General features: G+C 41.6%; 1 protein-coding gene across 1 annotated transcript in view; it reads left to right on the top strand.

Moving 5' to 3' along the window:
- wdfy3 (WD repeat and FYVE domain containing 3) overlaps nt 1-18,138 on the top strand; it is a 415,649-nt gene that overhangs the window by 152,806 nt on the left and 244,705 nt on the right. The window contains exons 7-8 of the mRNA XM_084308124.1: nt 199-385; nt 746-912. Of these exons, the coding sequence (XP_084164250.1) occupies nt 199-385; nt 746-912 (354 nt within the window). The remainder of the gene's footprint in view (nt 1-198; nt 386-745; nt 913-18,138) is intronic.

Raw genomic sequence — 18,138 nt, forward strand, 5'->3', positions numbered from 1 at the left:
TATTGTCTATTACCATGCCGTTGTAATTTGCACAGACTTCAAAGCAGTAAACAGGATATGGTACTAATAATGAACACTCTCTCTCTCCTTCTCTTTCTCTTTCTCTTTCTCTTTCTCTTTCTCTTTCTCTTTTTCCTTTTCCTTTTCCTTTTCATTTTCATTTTCATTTTCCTTCTCCTCTCCTCTCTGCACCTCCAGAGAAGGAATGCTTGGCCACGTGTGTACAGAACATGCAGCAGTCGGATGACCTGTCCCCGTTGGAGATTGTGGACATGTTTGCCGGCTTGTCCTGCTTCCTCAAAGACTCCAGCGACGTCTCGCAGACCCTGCTGGATGACTTCCGCATGTGCCAGGGCTACGCCTTCCTCTGTGACCTCATGCTAAGGTATATTGTGACTCTGCACGGTCAAACCTGCTTTGTTAAGGCCGTCACCATTGCTCAAACGAAGGTGAAATGTTGCAAAATTCCAAAATTGAGATATTGACAATTTTGGGTGCTTTGAAATCTTATTTACAAAACGTAATCAGACTTGTAAATATGTTAATTATTGTTAGATAGTCCGGCTGTATTATTTCTCACGATGTGTGAACACTTTATATGTGTGTATGTGTGGTGGATGTTGTGTGTGTATAATGTGCATAGCTTCCCTACATACTACGCTACCTGGTTTATGGAAGACCCTTCAGGTATTTTCTATGAATGCAATATATTGATCCCCCCCGGTGTCTTTCTCTGTGTGTACAGACTGGAGCAGGCAAAGGAGGAGGAGTCTAAAGATGCACTGAAGGACCTGGTTAACCTGGTCACCAGTCTGACCACGTATGGCGTGACGGAGCTCAAGCCGGCAGGCCTCACTACCGGAGCCCCTTTCCTGCTGCCGGGCTTCATCCTCCCACAGCCCTCTGGGAAAGGTGCGTCCTGAAGGACCCGAGCATGGCTCAGCTAGGGCCCTAGGTACACTAGGGAACCAGTACCTCTCAGCTAGGGCCCTAGGTACACTAGGGAACCAGTACCTCTCAGCTAGGGCCCTAGGTACACCAGGGAACCAGTACCTCTCAGCTAGGGCCCTAGGTACACTAGGGAACCAGTACCTCTCAGCTAGGGCCCTAGGTACACCAGGGAACCAGTACCTCTCAGCTAGGGCCCTAGGTACACCAGGGAACCAGTACCTCTCAGCTAGGGCCCTAGGTACACCAGGGAACCAGTACCTCTCAGCTAGGGCCCTAGGTACACCAGGGAACCAGTACCTCTCAGCTAGGGCCCTAGGTACACCAGGGAACCAGTACCTCTCAGCTAGGGCCCTAGGTACACTAGGGAACCAGTACCTCTCAGCTAGGGCCCTAGGTACACTAGGGAACCAGTACCTCTCAGCTAGGGCCCTAGTTAGACCAGGGAACCAGTACCTCTCAGCTAGGGCCCTAGGTACACCAGGGAACCAGTACCTCTCAGCTAGGTCCTAGTTAGACTAGGGAACCAGTACCTCTCAGCTAGGGCCCTAGTTACACTAGGGAACTGGCAGGGATGTTCCCTAAGACCTCTGTGGATTGTTATTGTTAGAGCATTACATATATTTATGAACTGTGTTTTGACTAAATGTTTTTAAGGTGCAGGAGTTTCCTATGGTCAAGGGAAATGGATGTAGACATCAGAATGTAGACATTTCAAAGAACTTTGAGTGCATAATATCTCATATGTTTACACAGCCATTGATGTATGTTGACAACAGCCACTAGTCTGATTCTGAAACGATGGTCTCCAAATAACAGAGCCTCCTGTTTGGTTTAGCAACACCAGCATAGTTCAATTATTCACATGTTTTTTTATTGCCAAGTTTCTGTAATTCACACGTTTTTATTTATTTAACAGATTTCATTAGGTTTCATTACTTCAATGTGTACTTGTGGTTTTGCATTATTAAGCCAGACTCAATTTAATTTAATGGGAAAGCTGCAGACGACAGCTTGGCTCCCCACTTCTTACATGTCGGCAAAACCCAACAATAAACATGTGCGCGCGCGCACACACACACACACACACACACACACACACACACACACACACACACACACACACACTCACACACACACACACACACACACACACACACACACACACACACACACACAACACACACACACACACACACACTCACACACACACACACACACTCACACACACACACACACACTCACACTCTTTAACTGCAGAATCTCTGCTTACTTCTAAAGTGTCAAAATTGACAATTTACAAACTGCTGCTATCACAAAGCCTTTGATTGATTGATTGATTGAAAAGTTTATTAACAGATTGCAGAATGGGTACAGTACAGTACATCTCAATACATACAATTGTTAAGGGGATGCAGACCAGAGAAAGACTTTCGTCTTGTTTACATCAGGGTCCCCCATTTTCAATTCATCATAACATATATGACATACATGACATACAGATAGACAGTACTGCTACATCTATACATTTATGACATACCAGATTTGCAAATACAGTACTGTTTGTGATACAAAAGTGTCCAGAAAAGGAGTGTATATACATTTGGCGTAGAAACTGTACATTGGAGGAGGTTGGTGGGGTGGGGTTGGGTGAGGGCTGTACATTGGAGGTGGGGGGGGGGGGGGGGGGGTTGGGTAGGGGACACACACACATTTTACACTGTACATTGGAATATTGACAAAGCCTTACTTGGTCATTTACTGTACAACTAGGTTAGGACATTTGTAGGGGCCATGTAGTGAGTTTTATGGCCTGATGGCTCATGAAACCCATTCAAAATTCACTAACGTTTCAGAATTGCATTGAAGTCAAGAAATCGACCTGTGTATCTGAAATTCTGGGGAAAGTTGTCTTTTTGGAGATACTGTTTTATTCATTCATTCATTCAATCTTTATTTAGTCTCGAATAATCTATTGAGAGTAAACTCATTTACAATGATGCCAGGAAAAATAAAGTACTTGATTAAAAATACAAAACAATGAACTTTATTGAAAAAAAACGTATAGATGTGTTCCATAGACTTACAGGAATTGTGTAAAATTTACCAAATAGTGAAAGAAATAGCAAAATAGTTCCCCTTTAAATCAGAGTCCTTGTCTGCACGTTCCGAGTCCGAATGCAGTCAATGCTCCAGTCTAAGTCCAAGTCCGAGTCATCAGTGCTCAAGTCCAAGTCGAGTCACGAGTCCTGAAAATCAGTCCAGGACTCGGACTCGAGTACTGATGTAGGATTATAGAAATGTTCTCTGCCCTATGTAGGTGGAGCACTGTCATTAACATAATTATTTTTATCGCGTATATTTATATAACATCTAATATATTTATATATACATATTTATTTGATTTACTTTATTTTAAATTAAATTGACAATTAAGTGTTATCTGGACATTCTTAAAGGGGAATGCCACCCATTTAAATAATTCACACATGTTATTCTTCAGGACAGCTCAGTCAGTATTTGTGAACATGCACCACTCTCCTGAAGCTTGAGATCCTTTCGTTTTTCACGTCACCTGGATGTGAAATCTTGGGCTGCTGCCTACAGGATGAATGGGGAGTATTTTGTTTATCCACGGTGAAAAGGGTTATATGGGGTGCATTAGTGCACAAGTTTTTTTTTTTTTTTTTTTTAAACTTACATTTTTATTAAACATTTATAGACAAACAACACGACATATACAATAACCTCAACAACACTATTAAACAGACATAAATAATAAAGAAAAAATGTAATACCCAAAAGACGAAAAATAAAAAATACTGACTTAAGCAAATAAAAAACATAAAACGGTTGTCATACCTTAAACAAAAATAAAATTAGAAAACATTAAGTGTGTGACATGGGTTCAGAGACCCTCTTTGAACCTCTTTCCTCCTTTACCCTTCGCCCTCTTGTGGTGTATTTGGTTCTTCCTCTGTGATGTCGTTTTCGTTCCCCTTGTAATCCTCCCACTTTCCCCATCTTTCTCCAAATTTCTCTTCCTGTAACCTCAGCATGTGTGTTATCCTCTCCATATCCTGTATCTCTTCCACTATTCCTACCCATTGTGCTATTGTCGGTGGGTCTTCCTTGTACCACAGTCTCGTTATTGCTTTTCTGGCCGCTATCAACATTATCTTTATTAAATATTTGTCCCCCCCTTGTATTCCCTCGTGTGTCAGGTCTCCTAAGTAAAGCACCAGTCCTGTTTGTGGTAACCCGTATCCTAATATTCTGATCATTGCCTCCCCTATCTCCTCCCAATACCCCTTCAGCTTCTGACATCCCCAGAATATGTGCGTGTGATTTGCCCCCTCCTTCCCACACATCCTCCAGCATGCTCTTTGTGTTGGTGCATATTTTCCCTTCAGCTCTGGGGTTATAAAGAATCTGATTATGTTTTTCCATCCAAACTCTTTCCATATCCTCGATCCTGTTGTTGAATGTTGCACCTCGCATATGTTCCCCCATTCCTTCCCTGTTATTTCTATCTCTAGCTCTCTCTCCCATTTCTCCCTTATGTAATCGGTCGTGTGTCCCTTGCTGTTCATTATAGCCCGGTATATTGCTGATATTACTCTTCCTTGCCCCCCTTCATATGCCCATACTATCATCTTTATTATTCCATTCTGTTCTTCGTCTTTGGCCCCCCTTATTTCTTTGTTGTAGTAGTCTCTAACCTGTAGATATCTGAAGTGGTCCCTGTTTTCTAGTCCAAATTTCTCCTTTAATTTTTGTAGTGTCTGCATTTCCCCCTTCTCTATCATTTTGCATATCGCTGTTGCCCCCCCCCCCCCCTCTCCCACCTTCTGAATCCATGGTCTAACCTCCCTGGTTTGAATCTCTTGTCATGTGTTACCCATCTCAGAACCCCTGACTGCTTCTCCAATTTGTGTGTGTTTTACTACTCTGTTCCATATGGTCAAGGTGCATTTGGTGATTTGATCTAATAGTCCCTCTTTTTCTTTAAATAGTTCCCTATCTCCCACCAGAGCTTGTACCTTGTATCCCTCCCCTTCTTTTTCAATGTCTTTCCATCTTGCCTCATATCTGTCGTTACACCAGCACGTCACTGCTCTCAGTTGTGCTGCATAGTAATAATCTTGTAGGCTGGGTACTGCCATCCCTCCCTCTTCCTTTGGTAGTTGTAGTGTTTTATATCTGACCCGTGGTCTTCTCCCCGCCCATATGAACCTCGATATCAGTCTGTCCCACTCCCTGAATTGATTCTGTGGTATTTGTATCGGTAGTGACTGGAATAGGTACAGTAACCTTGATGGTATGTTCATTTTAATGACCTCTATTCTTGAATTGAAGTCCAAGGGCATTACTGTCCATCTCTCTAAGTCTCTCTTGATGTTCTGATTTATCTGTGTATAGTTCGCCTCAAACAGTTTCTCCACCCCTCTCGTGATGTTCACCCCTAAGTATTTAATCTTGTCCATGTCCCATCTTATCCCGTACTGTTCCCTAATTTCCGTCGTTGGGGTATAGTTCCATGCTAAGGTCTGTGTCTTTGTCACGTTTAGTTTGTATCCTGAGTAGTGGCCATATTCCTTCAGTAGATCCATCAGTGCCGGGAAGCTCTGGTTGCCTCATGTATACTATCACGTCGTCCGCAAATAGGCCTAGTTTATATTCCGTTCCCTTTATCCTTACTCCCTTAATGTCCTCGGTCTGTCTGATCAGTTGTGCCAGTGGTTCTATGAAAACGGCGAAGAGCGTTGGTAAGAGACAACATCCCTGTCTGGTAGCCCTCTCTAATCTGATTCTATCCGTCAAGCTGCCATTCACCTTAACCCTCGCTGTCGGTTCTTGATATAGCGCCTTGATCATCTTCATCGCCCTCCCGTTCAGTCCGAACCTCATCAATGTTTTATATAAAAATGTCCAGCTCACACTGTCTAATGCTTTTTCTGCATCTAGGCTAATCAGTACCGCGCTACCACCTTGTTTTTGTATCTCCTCTACTATGTGTAATGTCTTTCTCACGTTGTCCTGTGTCTGTCTCCCTTTAATAAATCCAGTTTGATCTTCATCTATAATGTCTGGCATAAACGTCTCAAATCTCTCCACGTTGAGTATGGACACAGGTCTGAAACTACTACATAATTCTCTATCCTTCCCTTCCTTCGGTATCGTGGTGATTATGGCTTCCTTCCACGGGGGGGGGGGGGAATTTTTCCCTCTTCCATCGTGTGTCTGAACGCCGCCCCTAACATGGGTGCTAATTCCGTTCTAAATGTCTTGTAGAATTCCGATGGGAATCCGTCGCTCCCCGGAGACTTGTTGTTTTTAGCTCTACTAATTGCCTCTTCCAGTTCTCGTTCCGTAATTATTTTATTTAATTCTTCATTCTGTTCTTTCCCTATCGATGGTAACTCTAGCTTCTCCAGATATGCTTCTATTTCCTCTTCTCCCGCTGCTTTTGGCTGTGTGTATAGTTTCTCATAGTATTCTCTAAATGTCCTCTCTATTTCAGCTGGGTCTCAATATTTCATTAGTCTTTATATCCCTTATTGTGTGTATCGTGTTCAACTTCTGTTGCATCCTAATTCTCCTGGCCAACAATCTGGTCGCTTTTGGTCCCCCTTCATAGTACGTTTGTTTCATGAACCTCGCTTTCTTTTCTATTTCCGTCAATAATTCCCTATTTATCCTGGCCTTTACTTCTTTGATTTCTCCGAGCGTTTCCTGTTCTTTTGATATCTGGTGTCTCCCCTCTAGCTTCTTCAGCTTCCCTATCAGATTGTGTCTCCGTTCTGGCCTTCTTCAGCATTGCTGTCTTCTCCATCAATTTCCCCCTTATCACCACCTTCAGTGTGTCCCATAGAATGTTCGGATCTACCACCCCGTTGTCATTTTCTTCCTTATACCTGGCTATCTCCTCCTTGATCTGACTCACCACCCCCTTGTTATTTAATATTCCTACATTTAGTCTCCAGATCGTGTTCCTCCGTCTCCCTTCTAGATCTACTGTCAGATATATGGCACTGTGATCCGATATGTCCGCTACTCCTATTCTGCTCTCCCGTACCCTGTAACTGTCCCCCGTCGTCATCAAAAAGTAGTCTATTCTCGCATATGTCACGTGCGGGTGTGAGTAATGTGTGTATTCCCTGTCCATGGCGTGCATCCCCCTCCAAACATCTGTAATTCCCATTTCCGTCATCTGAATATTCATATATCTACTGATTGGTGCCCGTCCTTTTCTAGTACTCGTGGTGTCTAGGTCGTGATTCAGTACTACATTAAAATCCGCGCATACCAATATCCCTTCTAGTTCCATCACTATCATATCAAAAATGGTCTCATATAAATCCCTCTCACTCTCTGGGGGTGCATAAACATTCACTAACGTAATCATTTGACCCTCCATTTTTCCCTTCACCAGAACAAACCTTCCCTCCTTGTCTCTTACTTCCTTGATCAATTCAAATTTGACTGTTTTTGATTAACGTGATTACTCCTCTCCTCAGGTTCCGTTTAAAGGAACTATAGTATGCATTTTCATATCCAAATCTCTTCAGTTTCTCATGATCCTGTGCTACCAAATGTGTCTCCTGCAGAAAAATCACTTCCATCTCACTTTTTTTACACTTCAACATCACTTTGCCCCTCTTTATCGTATTATTCATTCCATTAACGTTTAACGACATCATTTTTATACCTTTAACCATTGTCATCTTTCTTCTTCTTTCGTCTGTCAGTCCCCCCCATGTCACATTCATTCCCCCCTCCGGTTGTAGCCTCCGCTCTCTTCACCGAATACATATAATGATTAACATAAATAAAAAACATAAACTTTACATAAAGTGCTCCCAAGGCGTTCGGGGGGGTCCCTGTGTCCCCCCCTGTCCCCTGCTGTTGGGTGAGGAGTAATTGCTCTCCTAGTGAGAGGCCTCCTCCTGACGGCTTGGGGGTTTGAAACCTTTACCCCCAACCGCTCGTCATATTTGTCCAGCTTTCTTACTGTTTTTATTGCTGTCGAGCTCCTGGTCAAAAGCGCTCTGTCCTTCATTCTGATCAAAGACCCCCATTTCCTAGGTCCCTCTCTATGTGGCTCATATGTTCCAATGTCCCTCCTTCCTCCCAAACCCGTGTGTGGTGTCTTCTGTGTACCCCTTTTTACTTTCTTTTCCTCCTCTCTATTTTCTATGTGATGTCCATTTATCCCCTTAATCCCTTCCATCTGTGTTACTCGCAGCGTGTGTCTATGTACTTGTTTCAATATGTTCTGTGTTCCGTCTATCATACCTAATTATATTTCCATTTATTTCCTCCATCAGCATGTGTATTATGTGTCCATGTATACGTTATGTTCGTTCCTATATCCTGCCTCTACCTGGGAATGTGTGTTTATGTATATGTTATTTCAGTTTCTATATTTTGTCTCTATTTGGATAGTTTTTTCAATCTATTGTGCGTGTACTCATCCGTTCGTCTCCTCCCGCCTCCTCTCCTTCTCCGTCTCTGGCCTCCTCGTCCGTCTCCGCCTTCGGTCTGTCACGTCTCACCTTGGCCTTCTCCTCTCTCCTCCCTCCTCTCCCGGGTTTCGATCTCCTACTCTGGTCCATCTGCGTGCTTTCTCCAATCTCTGCTGCAGGCTCCGCGTCTGGCCCTCCTGTCCCCTTCCTTCTCCGTCCTCCGCCATCTGCATCCCCCGTCGCCTCATCTCCTCCGCCGCCGTCGCGTACGTCACCGTCCCTTTCTTCCAGTGAATCCTTAGCGAGGTCATGGGTGATTGGAATTTCATTCCGTTTTCTTTCAGAATTCTCTTCAGTCCCGCGTAGGACCTGAGTGTTATTGCTACCGCTGTCGAGTAATCTTGATCAAACGACAGTCTTTTCCCCTCGATTTCTATCTTCTTGGTCCACGCGGTTCTGAGTATCAATTCCTTAATCTCAAATCTCAGAAAGTTAATAATCACCTAGTGCACAAGTTATTATGGCTGAAAACAGTAGAGAATCAGAAACACTTAATTCGCCAAACAATAAATACAATGTGTGTATTCACGTTATCCTGAGAAACCACACACACACACACACACACACACACACACACACACACACCCTCTTGCCAATTTTCTCCTCTGATAATAGTGACTGTGATTGATTCTTGCTGAACCAGAGCTAGTTCTGTATTCTGGCTAATTGGCCTAGTTGACTCTCTCTCTGCCTCTGCAGAGGGAACTGTGAGGCTCTGGTAGGGAAAACAGGTCTGTGGGTCAGGTCTTAGCTGGGTCAGGACTTAGCTGGGGTAGGTCTTAGTAGGTCCGGTCTTAGCTGGTTCCACATCTCAGAGGATCTGACATGGACAACACACATAGACTCAGTCGTAAAAAAGGCGAAGCAGCGCCTCTACCACCTGAGACAGTTAAGGAAGTTCAGAGTATCTGGGAAGATACTCCAGTCCTTCTACTCCGGAGCTGTAGAGAGCATCTTGACTGGAAACATCACTGCCTGGTATAAACAGCACGGCACAGGACAAGAAGGCCCTACAGAGAGTGGTGCGCTCAGCCGAGCGTACCACGGGTATTGCACTACCACCCCTGCAGGTCCTATACAACAAGAGGTGCAAATCCAGAGCCTGCAGAATAATGAAAGACCCTCACCACCCCAACAACAGCCTGTTCACGCTGCTGCGGTCAGGCAAACGCCTGCGAACACCAGTAACTAGGACAGAGAGACTTCGGCTCAGCTTCTTTCCCCAGGCCATCAGAGCCTTGAACACTGAACTCTCCACACACAAGCACACATGAGCACACACACAATACACGCTCACACACTAGCAGCCACTTTAACATGAGTACACACACACTCATGCTGCACACGCTCACACTTATGGCCACTTTACAAAAGGAAAGGTCACTTTAAAAATAGTATAGTATAACTTGAGATTGTATAATATAGCATTGTATAACAGTGTACAATGTACATAAAGACCCAGTGCCTCATCCGTAGCTAACAGTGTATTGCACTACCACAGGACCTAGCATGTCCTACCATGCTCTGTAAATAACTCATGTACATATACCGATATGCCCTACTTTGTTTACTTGTTTTATTGCACAATGTCGTTCTATTGGATTCTTATTATATATTACTATTGTATTATGCACATCGTTGCGGGCAAGACCCCCCGCATTTCATTGTATACTTGTATGCCGTGACAAATAAAACTCTTGACTTGACACACACACACACACACACACACACACACACACACACACACACACACACACACACACACACACACACACACACACACACATCTGTTTACCAACCTAGTGACAGATCCAGCTATGTAGAAAGTTATTACCAGAAGCCACCGTGGTGTGAGGACACGTTTATGTGCCTAATTACTAGTCTCTTTTGCTAAACTGCTGTGTGTTTTTTTGCTACAGGAAGGAGGTCAAAGGGGGGTTTTGTGTGTGTGTGTGTGTGTCTACGGACAGGAGGTGATGGATGACATCCATTCATGCTTCAGTTACAAAGACCATTGTCTGTCTGACTGTATCTGTGTCTGTCTGCCTGTCTTTGTCTGTCTGCCTGTGTTTGTCTGTCTGTATTAGGCAGTCCCTCCAGGAAATTGTGATTGCAAATTCAACCAATCGCCGCAATATTTGCGGGGGCTTGCAATTTAGCCAAATTCCCACAATCTCTCCGCATGAAATCTCAAAATCCAGAACCGTACAAAGAGCTGTATATATATATTATGGATTCCAACGTCACTGCATCTATCTACCATATGCCGTCAACTGAAGAAAGCAGAAATCCACCCGATTTCAACACACTGTCTAACCTGATGGTAGAACAGTCTAACCTGATGAAAGAACAGTTAGAACAGTCTAACCTGATGAAAGAACAGATGGTAGAACAGTCTAACCTGATGAAAGAACAGATGGTAGAACAGTCTAACCTGCAGATTACACACATCAAGGCGCTCGAGGCAAACGTCGAGGCTAAATTCGATCGCATCGAGGCTAAATTCGATCGCATCGATGAGAAATTAGAAGAAGTCAAGAAAGCGATCGATGCACAGTCAAAGCGAATCACGACAGTGGAGATTTCGGTGACAGAAAACACAAAAGCAGTCAAGGCGAACGAAGGTATCATGACAGAGATGGGAGAAGAGATGGAAAAAGTGAAAGATGAATACCGGAGGGAAATAAAATTGCTTAAAAACGAAGTGATGGAGAGGCAACTAGAAACCCAACGTTACCACAGGCGGAATAACATCCGCATTGTGGGGCTTGATGAATCAGTGAACTGCGATGACATCAACTTTCCAAAAGAGTTATCAACGATTTTGGAAAACTCCGATCCAAACAAAGTGCCAGAAGTGGAACAAGTTTACAGAATTGGTTCCCAGGGGCAAAATATCAACGGGCCGAGAGTCATCATTGTCACTCTGCGGAAAACTACAACAAGGGATGAAATCATCAAATATGCTCGCAACCAACGTGGGAAGCTGAAGTATGGTGATAAACCAATATTTATCTACGAAGATTTGAGCAGAGAGGCCATCATCCGACGTCAACCATACAAAGTTGTGATGCAAAAGCTGTACATAGCCGGCCACAAGCCAAGGCTGGCATATCCGGCGCTGTTATCATTCTTGGACAATAACGGCCGCAGGTCAGGTCCATTTACACCCTTTGATGCTGAGGATTTCCTGAATCAAAATGCAGCAAATAACCCAAAGCATGACGGAAATGCCGGAATCAGTTAAGCCTCTCTCTAAATATATACCAGTGTTGGAATGACTTTATTGTGTTCATCAATGAGGTCATTCCACCAGTGTTGGAATGAAATTGTTGTGTTCATCAAAGTAGCAAACGATATGCAAGTCGTCTATAACAAAGTGTACTGTGTAGAATACGATTCATAATACATTATAATTTCAGTCTCTGGTCTCTGAGGGGACAAATAAATATCAATGCAAAAAGATCTATCTGGAATATTCTGGGTTTATCGCTCAAATGCCCTGGGTCTCTTAGATCATTCTGGAATGTAAAATAGTCTAGGCACTAGTATATTCTACAACCTTCTAGAATATAAGGCACCATGACAACGAAGCATACAACTCTAACAATAACATTCGGTGTGCATACACATAGCAGATAATAAATTAAATGAAGTGCAATCAGCCCTTAATAATAATACTTTAAAATTATCCACACATAAACGTATGAGCACAGCAAGGTTATTCTAACAATTTAAGTAATCACTCCATTAAAGGCACATTGAAGCGCTAAAAGGCGCTGCTTTTCTATCTTATCTAATCAGTTAAATCGGTTCTAGTGGCTTCTCCACGTTGATAATTATTTATCTCTTATTCATTATCTATATCTTTCCATTGATTTTTATTTTATTAAATTTTTTCTTCTCATTACTCTATATTTTTTAAATATAATTTAACTTACATTGTTCTTTTCCAATGTTCTTCACATTAAGGTGTCAATATTACTATATATTTTTTAAATATATTGTAACTTACATTATTCTTTTCCAATGTTCTTCACATTAAGGTGTCAATATTGATCTACAATCTTTTCCTTTTTTTTTCCCCCCACACGTTGGTGGAGGGTTCAAAGGAATATGTCGATAAAGGTTTATTCTCTTTTTATTTTATTTTTTATTTTTATCTTTAGGTTATTTATCACAATACTTCATTACAGTAAGGGAAGGTGCAAGACCAAAAGCGACATTCTATTGCAATAGAATGGAAATGTTAGATCCTATGGCAATGAGCATAGGAAAATTAGGATTACAATGCTCAGGTTGGGCAATCCGGTGGACCATGGGAGAAAGTCAATCGCGGAGGATGTGTTCTTGGAACACAGGCATGTTCGACTTTCTGGGAGAGGGGAAAATAGGGGATTTTTATTTGTATATATATATGTTTTTAAGCTCAGCTCTCAACGGGACCTCATTAATTGGATGTGCATCTATTGTAGCTTCATACTCCAGAAACATTACCAAAAACTACACGAAAACATGCATAGACTATGGCTAGTTTGAATATAATGGTATGGAACACCGGTGGGATAAACAAACAACACAAGCGCAAAAGCGTGCTTACACTGATGAAAAAAGAACATGTGGACGTGGCACTATTAGGCGAAACGCACATTTTAGAGGGAGACATAAATACGTTAGCGGATAACATATACCATAATATTGGTCACTCTTCTTTTGCTACGAGAACTAGAGGGGTAGCCATAGTCGTCAGACGCAAATTAAATATCGAATTGAAAGGGGTATGGTCGGATGCTGAGGGGCGCATAACTATAGCTAGGATTATACACAATAACAGGAAAATTGCATTGGCAGCGGTATATGCCCCGAATTTGTACGAAGTGGGTTTCTTCACTTCACTAACAGGAGAAATGTTAAACCATCCCGAGTACTCATATATAATAGGTGCGGATTTTAATGCCATTTGGAACCCAAGGATGGACAAAACTTACCTTTCCTTCTCCAGCGAACAAAAGAATTCATCTAAAGCATTAAAAGATTGGTCGAAATCAACAGGAGTAACTGATTTATGGCGTTCACTTAACCCCATGACCCGCAAGTACTCCTGTCGTTCGGCGAGACACAACACACTATCCAGAATTGATTACGTCTTTGCATCCCCGAGAATATTTGATAAATACGAAGTGGAAATGACACCCAATGCGCTATCAGATCACTGCTACTTAATCCTGAAAGCAACATTTGGTACACTATCTACCCGGGCCCCAAGATGGCGTTTTAATTCGATGCTGCTTAACAACAAGGAATTCATTACACAAATTAAAGAAGCTCTCACAGTATTCCTACAAGATAATGCTAACTCGGTGCAAGATCCCAGAATATTATGGATGTCGGTAAAGAATATGATCAAGGATTTCTCGGATAGATTTACCTCCATATTGCGCAAAAATCAAAACACAAAACTGTCTGAAATGGAAACGCTTTACTCAACGCTTTTTAATTCTTTAAAATACAACAACTCTACTAGACTAGATAACCAAGTTAACATTCTAAAGACCGAGATCAAAGCAATGTACAGACAAAAATCGGAATTGCAAATACGCAGCACTAGACAACAGCAGTACTTCCAAGGTTCTAAACCTAGTCACCTATTAGCCATGCGACTAAGAATTAATGCAAAATTTGCAGATATAACTGCCATTAGGAAACAACAAGCTCTAGTAACAGAACCCAAAATAATAAACGATACATTCAAAGAATTCTACTCCGATTTATATAACTCAGAAACGACCTTTGATCAAGACAAATTAGACACATATCTTAATCAAATTACTCTCCCTAAACTTACGGATGAAGAAGCTAAACAGTTAGAAGTACCGATCACATTAGAAGAACTCAAGAAGGCCATATCCGGAATGAAAAACGGCAAAGCTCCGGGAATTGACGGTATCCCATCAGAAATGTACATTTCTTGCTGGGACATATTTGGACCCTTATTACTAAATATGATCTTATACTCAGTCAAAGAGGGAAGCTTCATTGAACACCAAAATACCGCACTCATTTCAGTTCTTCACAAAAAAGACAAAGACCCCACTGAATGCGGTAGTTACCGTCCTTTAAGCCTCCTCGGAACCGATGTCAAACTGTACTCTAAGATATTAGCCATCAGATTGCAAAAGCATATGACGTCTTTAGTTCATACGGACCAAACAGGCTTCATAAAAGGTCGCCTGATCAATGATAACATAAGGCGAATACTGCACGTACTAGATACAGACAAAGAGGACATCACACCTAAGGCGATACTATCCCTGGATGCTATGAAAGCATTTGACAGGTTGGAATGGTCGTTTCTATGGGCAGTATTGGAAAGGATGGGGTTAGGAAAAGGTTTCATTGATATGATTAAAGTACTATACAAGGACCCATCGGCCATGATTACAACAGGCACAATCATCTCCAAAATCTTTCCGGTATCACGCTCTGCCAGACAGGGTTGCCCTCTTAGTCCCGGACTATTCAATTTATCATTAGAGCCTTTAGCACAATATATAAGACAATCCCAATCCATAGAACCAATCGTAATCAAGGGCACACAACAAAAAATTAGTTTATATGCGGACGACGTAGTATTGTTCATGCAAAACCCCAACACCACATTGCCTCATCTGCTCAAGTTGATTGAGAACTTTGGTGATTTATCGGGATTTAAGATAAATTGGCCGAAGTCGGCTTTCCTTCCACTTAACACCCCTGCAAAAAAAGATATAACCCTCCCAGGTGCGATACCGATGGTAAAACATTTCAGATGCTTGGGAGTGGAAATATTCCCCACCATAAGACAAACGGTGAAGCACAATTACACAAAAATACAGAACAAAATCAAGGACGACCTGGACAGGTGGGCAAAACTTAAAAACTCAGTACAGGCAAGGGTATCAATAGTTAAGATGGATGTATTACCAAGAATCAATTTCTTCAGCTCAATGCTTCCGTTACCTCCTCCAGAGGGCTACTGGAAAAGATTACAAACCTCCACATACAAATTTATTTGGAATAACAAACCACCTCGCATAAAAAGATCCACCGCACAGAGAAGTAAAGCAGACGGTGGCATGGCAGTCCCAGATTTTTTACAATATTTTAATGCCTTCACATTAAGACCATTGAAGAAGATATGGTTTGACCCCGAGGCTTTGGTATCTTGGAGAAAATTAGAAGAAAACATAGTAGCCCCACAGAGATTGAAAGACATAGCATACACTAAACTTTCAATCAAGCATTGTGAGCGAGAATTTGGCCCAATAATAACCCATGCAATCAGGACATGGCGGGAAACACAAAGGAAATTTCCTAACAATCAAGTATGGCATAATCACACTCCCATATTCAATAACAATGCTCTCTTAATGGGAAAACGACCTATAAGATTCCCTGTATGGGAAGAAAGAGGCATACACTCATTAGGGGATATTTTTAATAACAAGGGCCTCTGTAGTTATGTCGAAATATGCATAAAGTTTAACCTCACCGAGTCCACATGGCTTTTTTACATACAGTTACGACTTTGTATGAGATCTCACGGTGTTCCATTACACATACCAATTGAACACCACAGATACCACAAATTTTTCTATGAAAGAGATACATTGGGAGGTTTTGTATCAGGTTTTTATTATCAATTACTAACGTCCTCGTACGAAACCCTTCAACTAGACAATGTCTGGAGGAGGGATATACCAGACCTGGAAAATGACTTTGATTGGCAAGGAGCCTGGGCAAATGTCCGACTTACATCAAGGAACCCGGATCATCAACAAATCAATCTGAACTATATTCACAGGACATACTTGACTCCTATAAGGCTGTGCAAAATGGGGCTTATACAAGACTCCAAATGCTCCCAATGTACAAATGGGGACGAAGGAACATTTATGCACATGTATTGGGACTGCCCACCAGTTAAGGCATTCTGGAAAGATGTGTCCCAACAATTATCAATACTCGTATTTTGGAATATACCTGTACACCCCGCGGTATTGCTATTGAATGATGTTTTTGAGTTTGCAGTGAACCCACAACTAAAAAGATTGGTTTTATCGGGTATCACAGTAGCTAAAAAACTGATTGCATCACGTTGGTTTCAACCGGAAAAAATGTGCCGGAAAGTGTGGTTTCTTACATATCTTGATGTGATATATCAAGAAATATCAACAGCAAGAATTCTGGGGCTCAATGAATCCAAAATGTTAATGTGGTTAGAAGTGGTGGAGAGAATAAAAGCTAGCCTATAATGGTGATGTCTGGTTAGGAGTGAGGGATAATGGAGGTACTATCCAAGAGGGGGTCCGGGAGGGGGGGATTTGAGCTGGAGCATATGTGTGTAGGGTTTTAGAAAATAGGTATTAGGGGTATATTATATACTAACATTTATATAATTGTAACTTCGCTGGATATACACGGTATACGGTTAAAATGTTATTATTGACTATTTTTGTTTTATCCTGTTTCTGTACTTGCATATATTTTAACCACCTTTACTGAAAGTTTCATTATACATTGTGTGTTGAGTACGGACTTTTAACAAGTTTTGTTTTGCAATAATAAAAAAAATAAAAAAAAAAAAAAAAGAGCTGTATATATTATGCATTAATGCATATTAAACTAAATAGTTATGGAAAGTAATCACAGCAGTCTTGAATAAGGTTGAATGGTGGTGTTCTGTGCATACATAGCGTACAATGTTTGCCAGTTTACTACAAAAAAAAAAATAATACTTAAGATCTTGCAAATTGCATAGATAAATGTTAATAAATAAAAATGTATATATATATATTTTCTTTTGATTTTAGATTTTTTTTATCTTATGTTGTGGGACTTGTACAGCACTTTGTTGTTTTTAAATGTGCTCTATAAATAAAGTGGATTGGATTAATTAATTAAGTAGCCCCTTTCGTGACTGTGACGCAGCCAACAAGGTTTCACTCGGCTGTGTGATTTAATTCAAGGTGGATCGCTGTTGTCGTTTGAACAACTTCAGATTTCATGGGAACTACCAATCCCCAAAATCAAGAATGTTTAAGATGAATGAAGTAAGATTTTGATTATTTGAAATATGGCCTGTGTAGACTAAACTATGCACAGAATTATGTCAGTCTACAAGGTCCGGATTCTACATGGTCCGGCAATGGTCTAGACCTTGTAGACTCCACTACAGACCAATTATCAGTGAATGTTCATGCATTTTTAAGAAGGGCTACTTCCACAAAAAAACAAAGAACTCACCAAAACATCTCAGTAGTACCTTATCTAAATGTTCTATTTCATATATGGAGATTCATATTTATTTATGTATTGCATGCATTTCTACATTTTATTTCCTATTTTGTTTATTCATCCCAGTATCTTTCTTTCTTATATGTGGAATTCTACAAGGCATGTAGGTGTATATGTGTTTGAGGATGATATCCTTCAAACAGGCAATAGTGATGATCTAATTTGGGCAGTGCTGAGCTGGGTTACTTTCCTCCAGTGTATTTGTCCCCCGGCCCCACCCAATGGCCCCATACGCACGCGCACGCACGCACACACACACACACACGCACGCACGCACGCACGCACGCAAAAATCGAAGTAAAAAAATAAATAAAAAATGTAAAAA

The sequence above is a fragment of the Notolepis coatsorum genome (genome assembly GCF_963971535.1).
Source record: "Notolepis coatsorum genome assembly, chromosome: 1".
NCBI classification, from domain to species: domain Eukaryota; kingdom Metazoa; phylum Chordata; class Actinopteri; order Aulopiformes; family Paralepididae; genus Notolepis; species Notolepis coatsorum.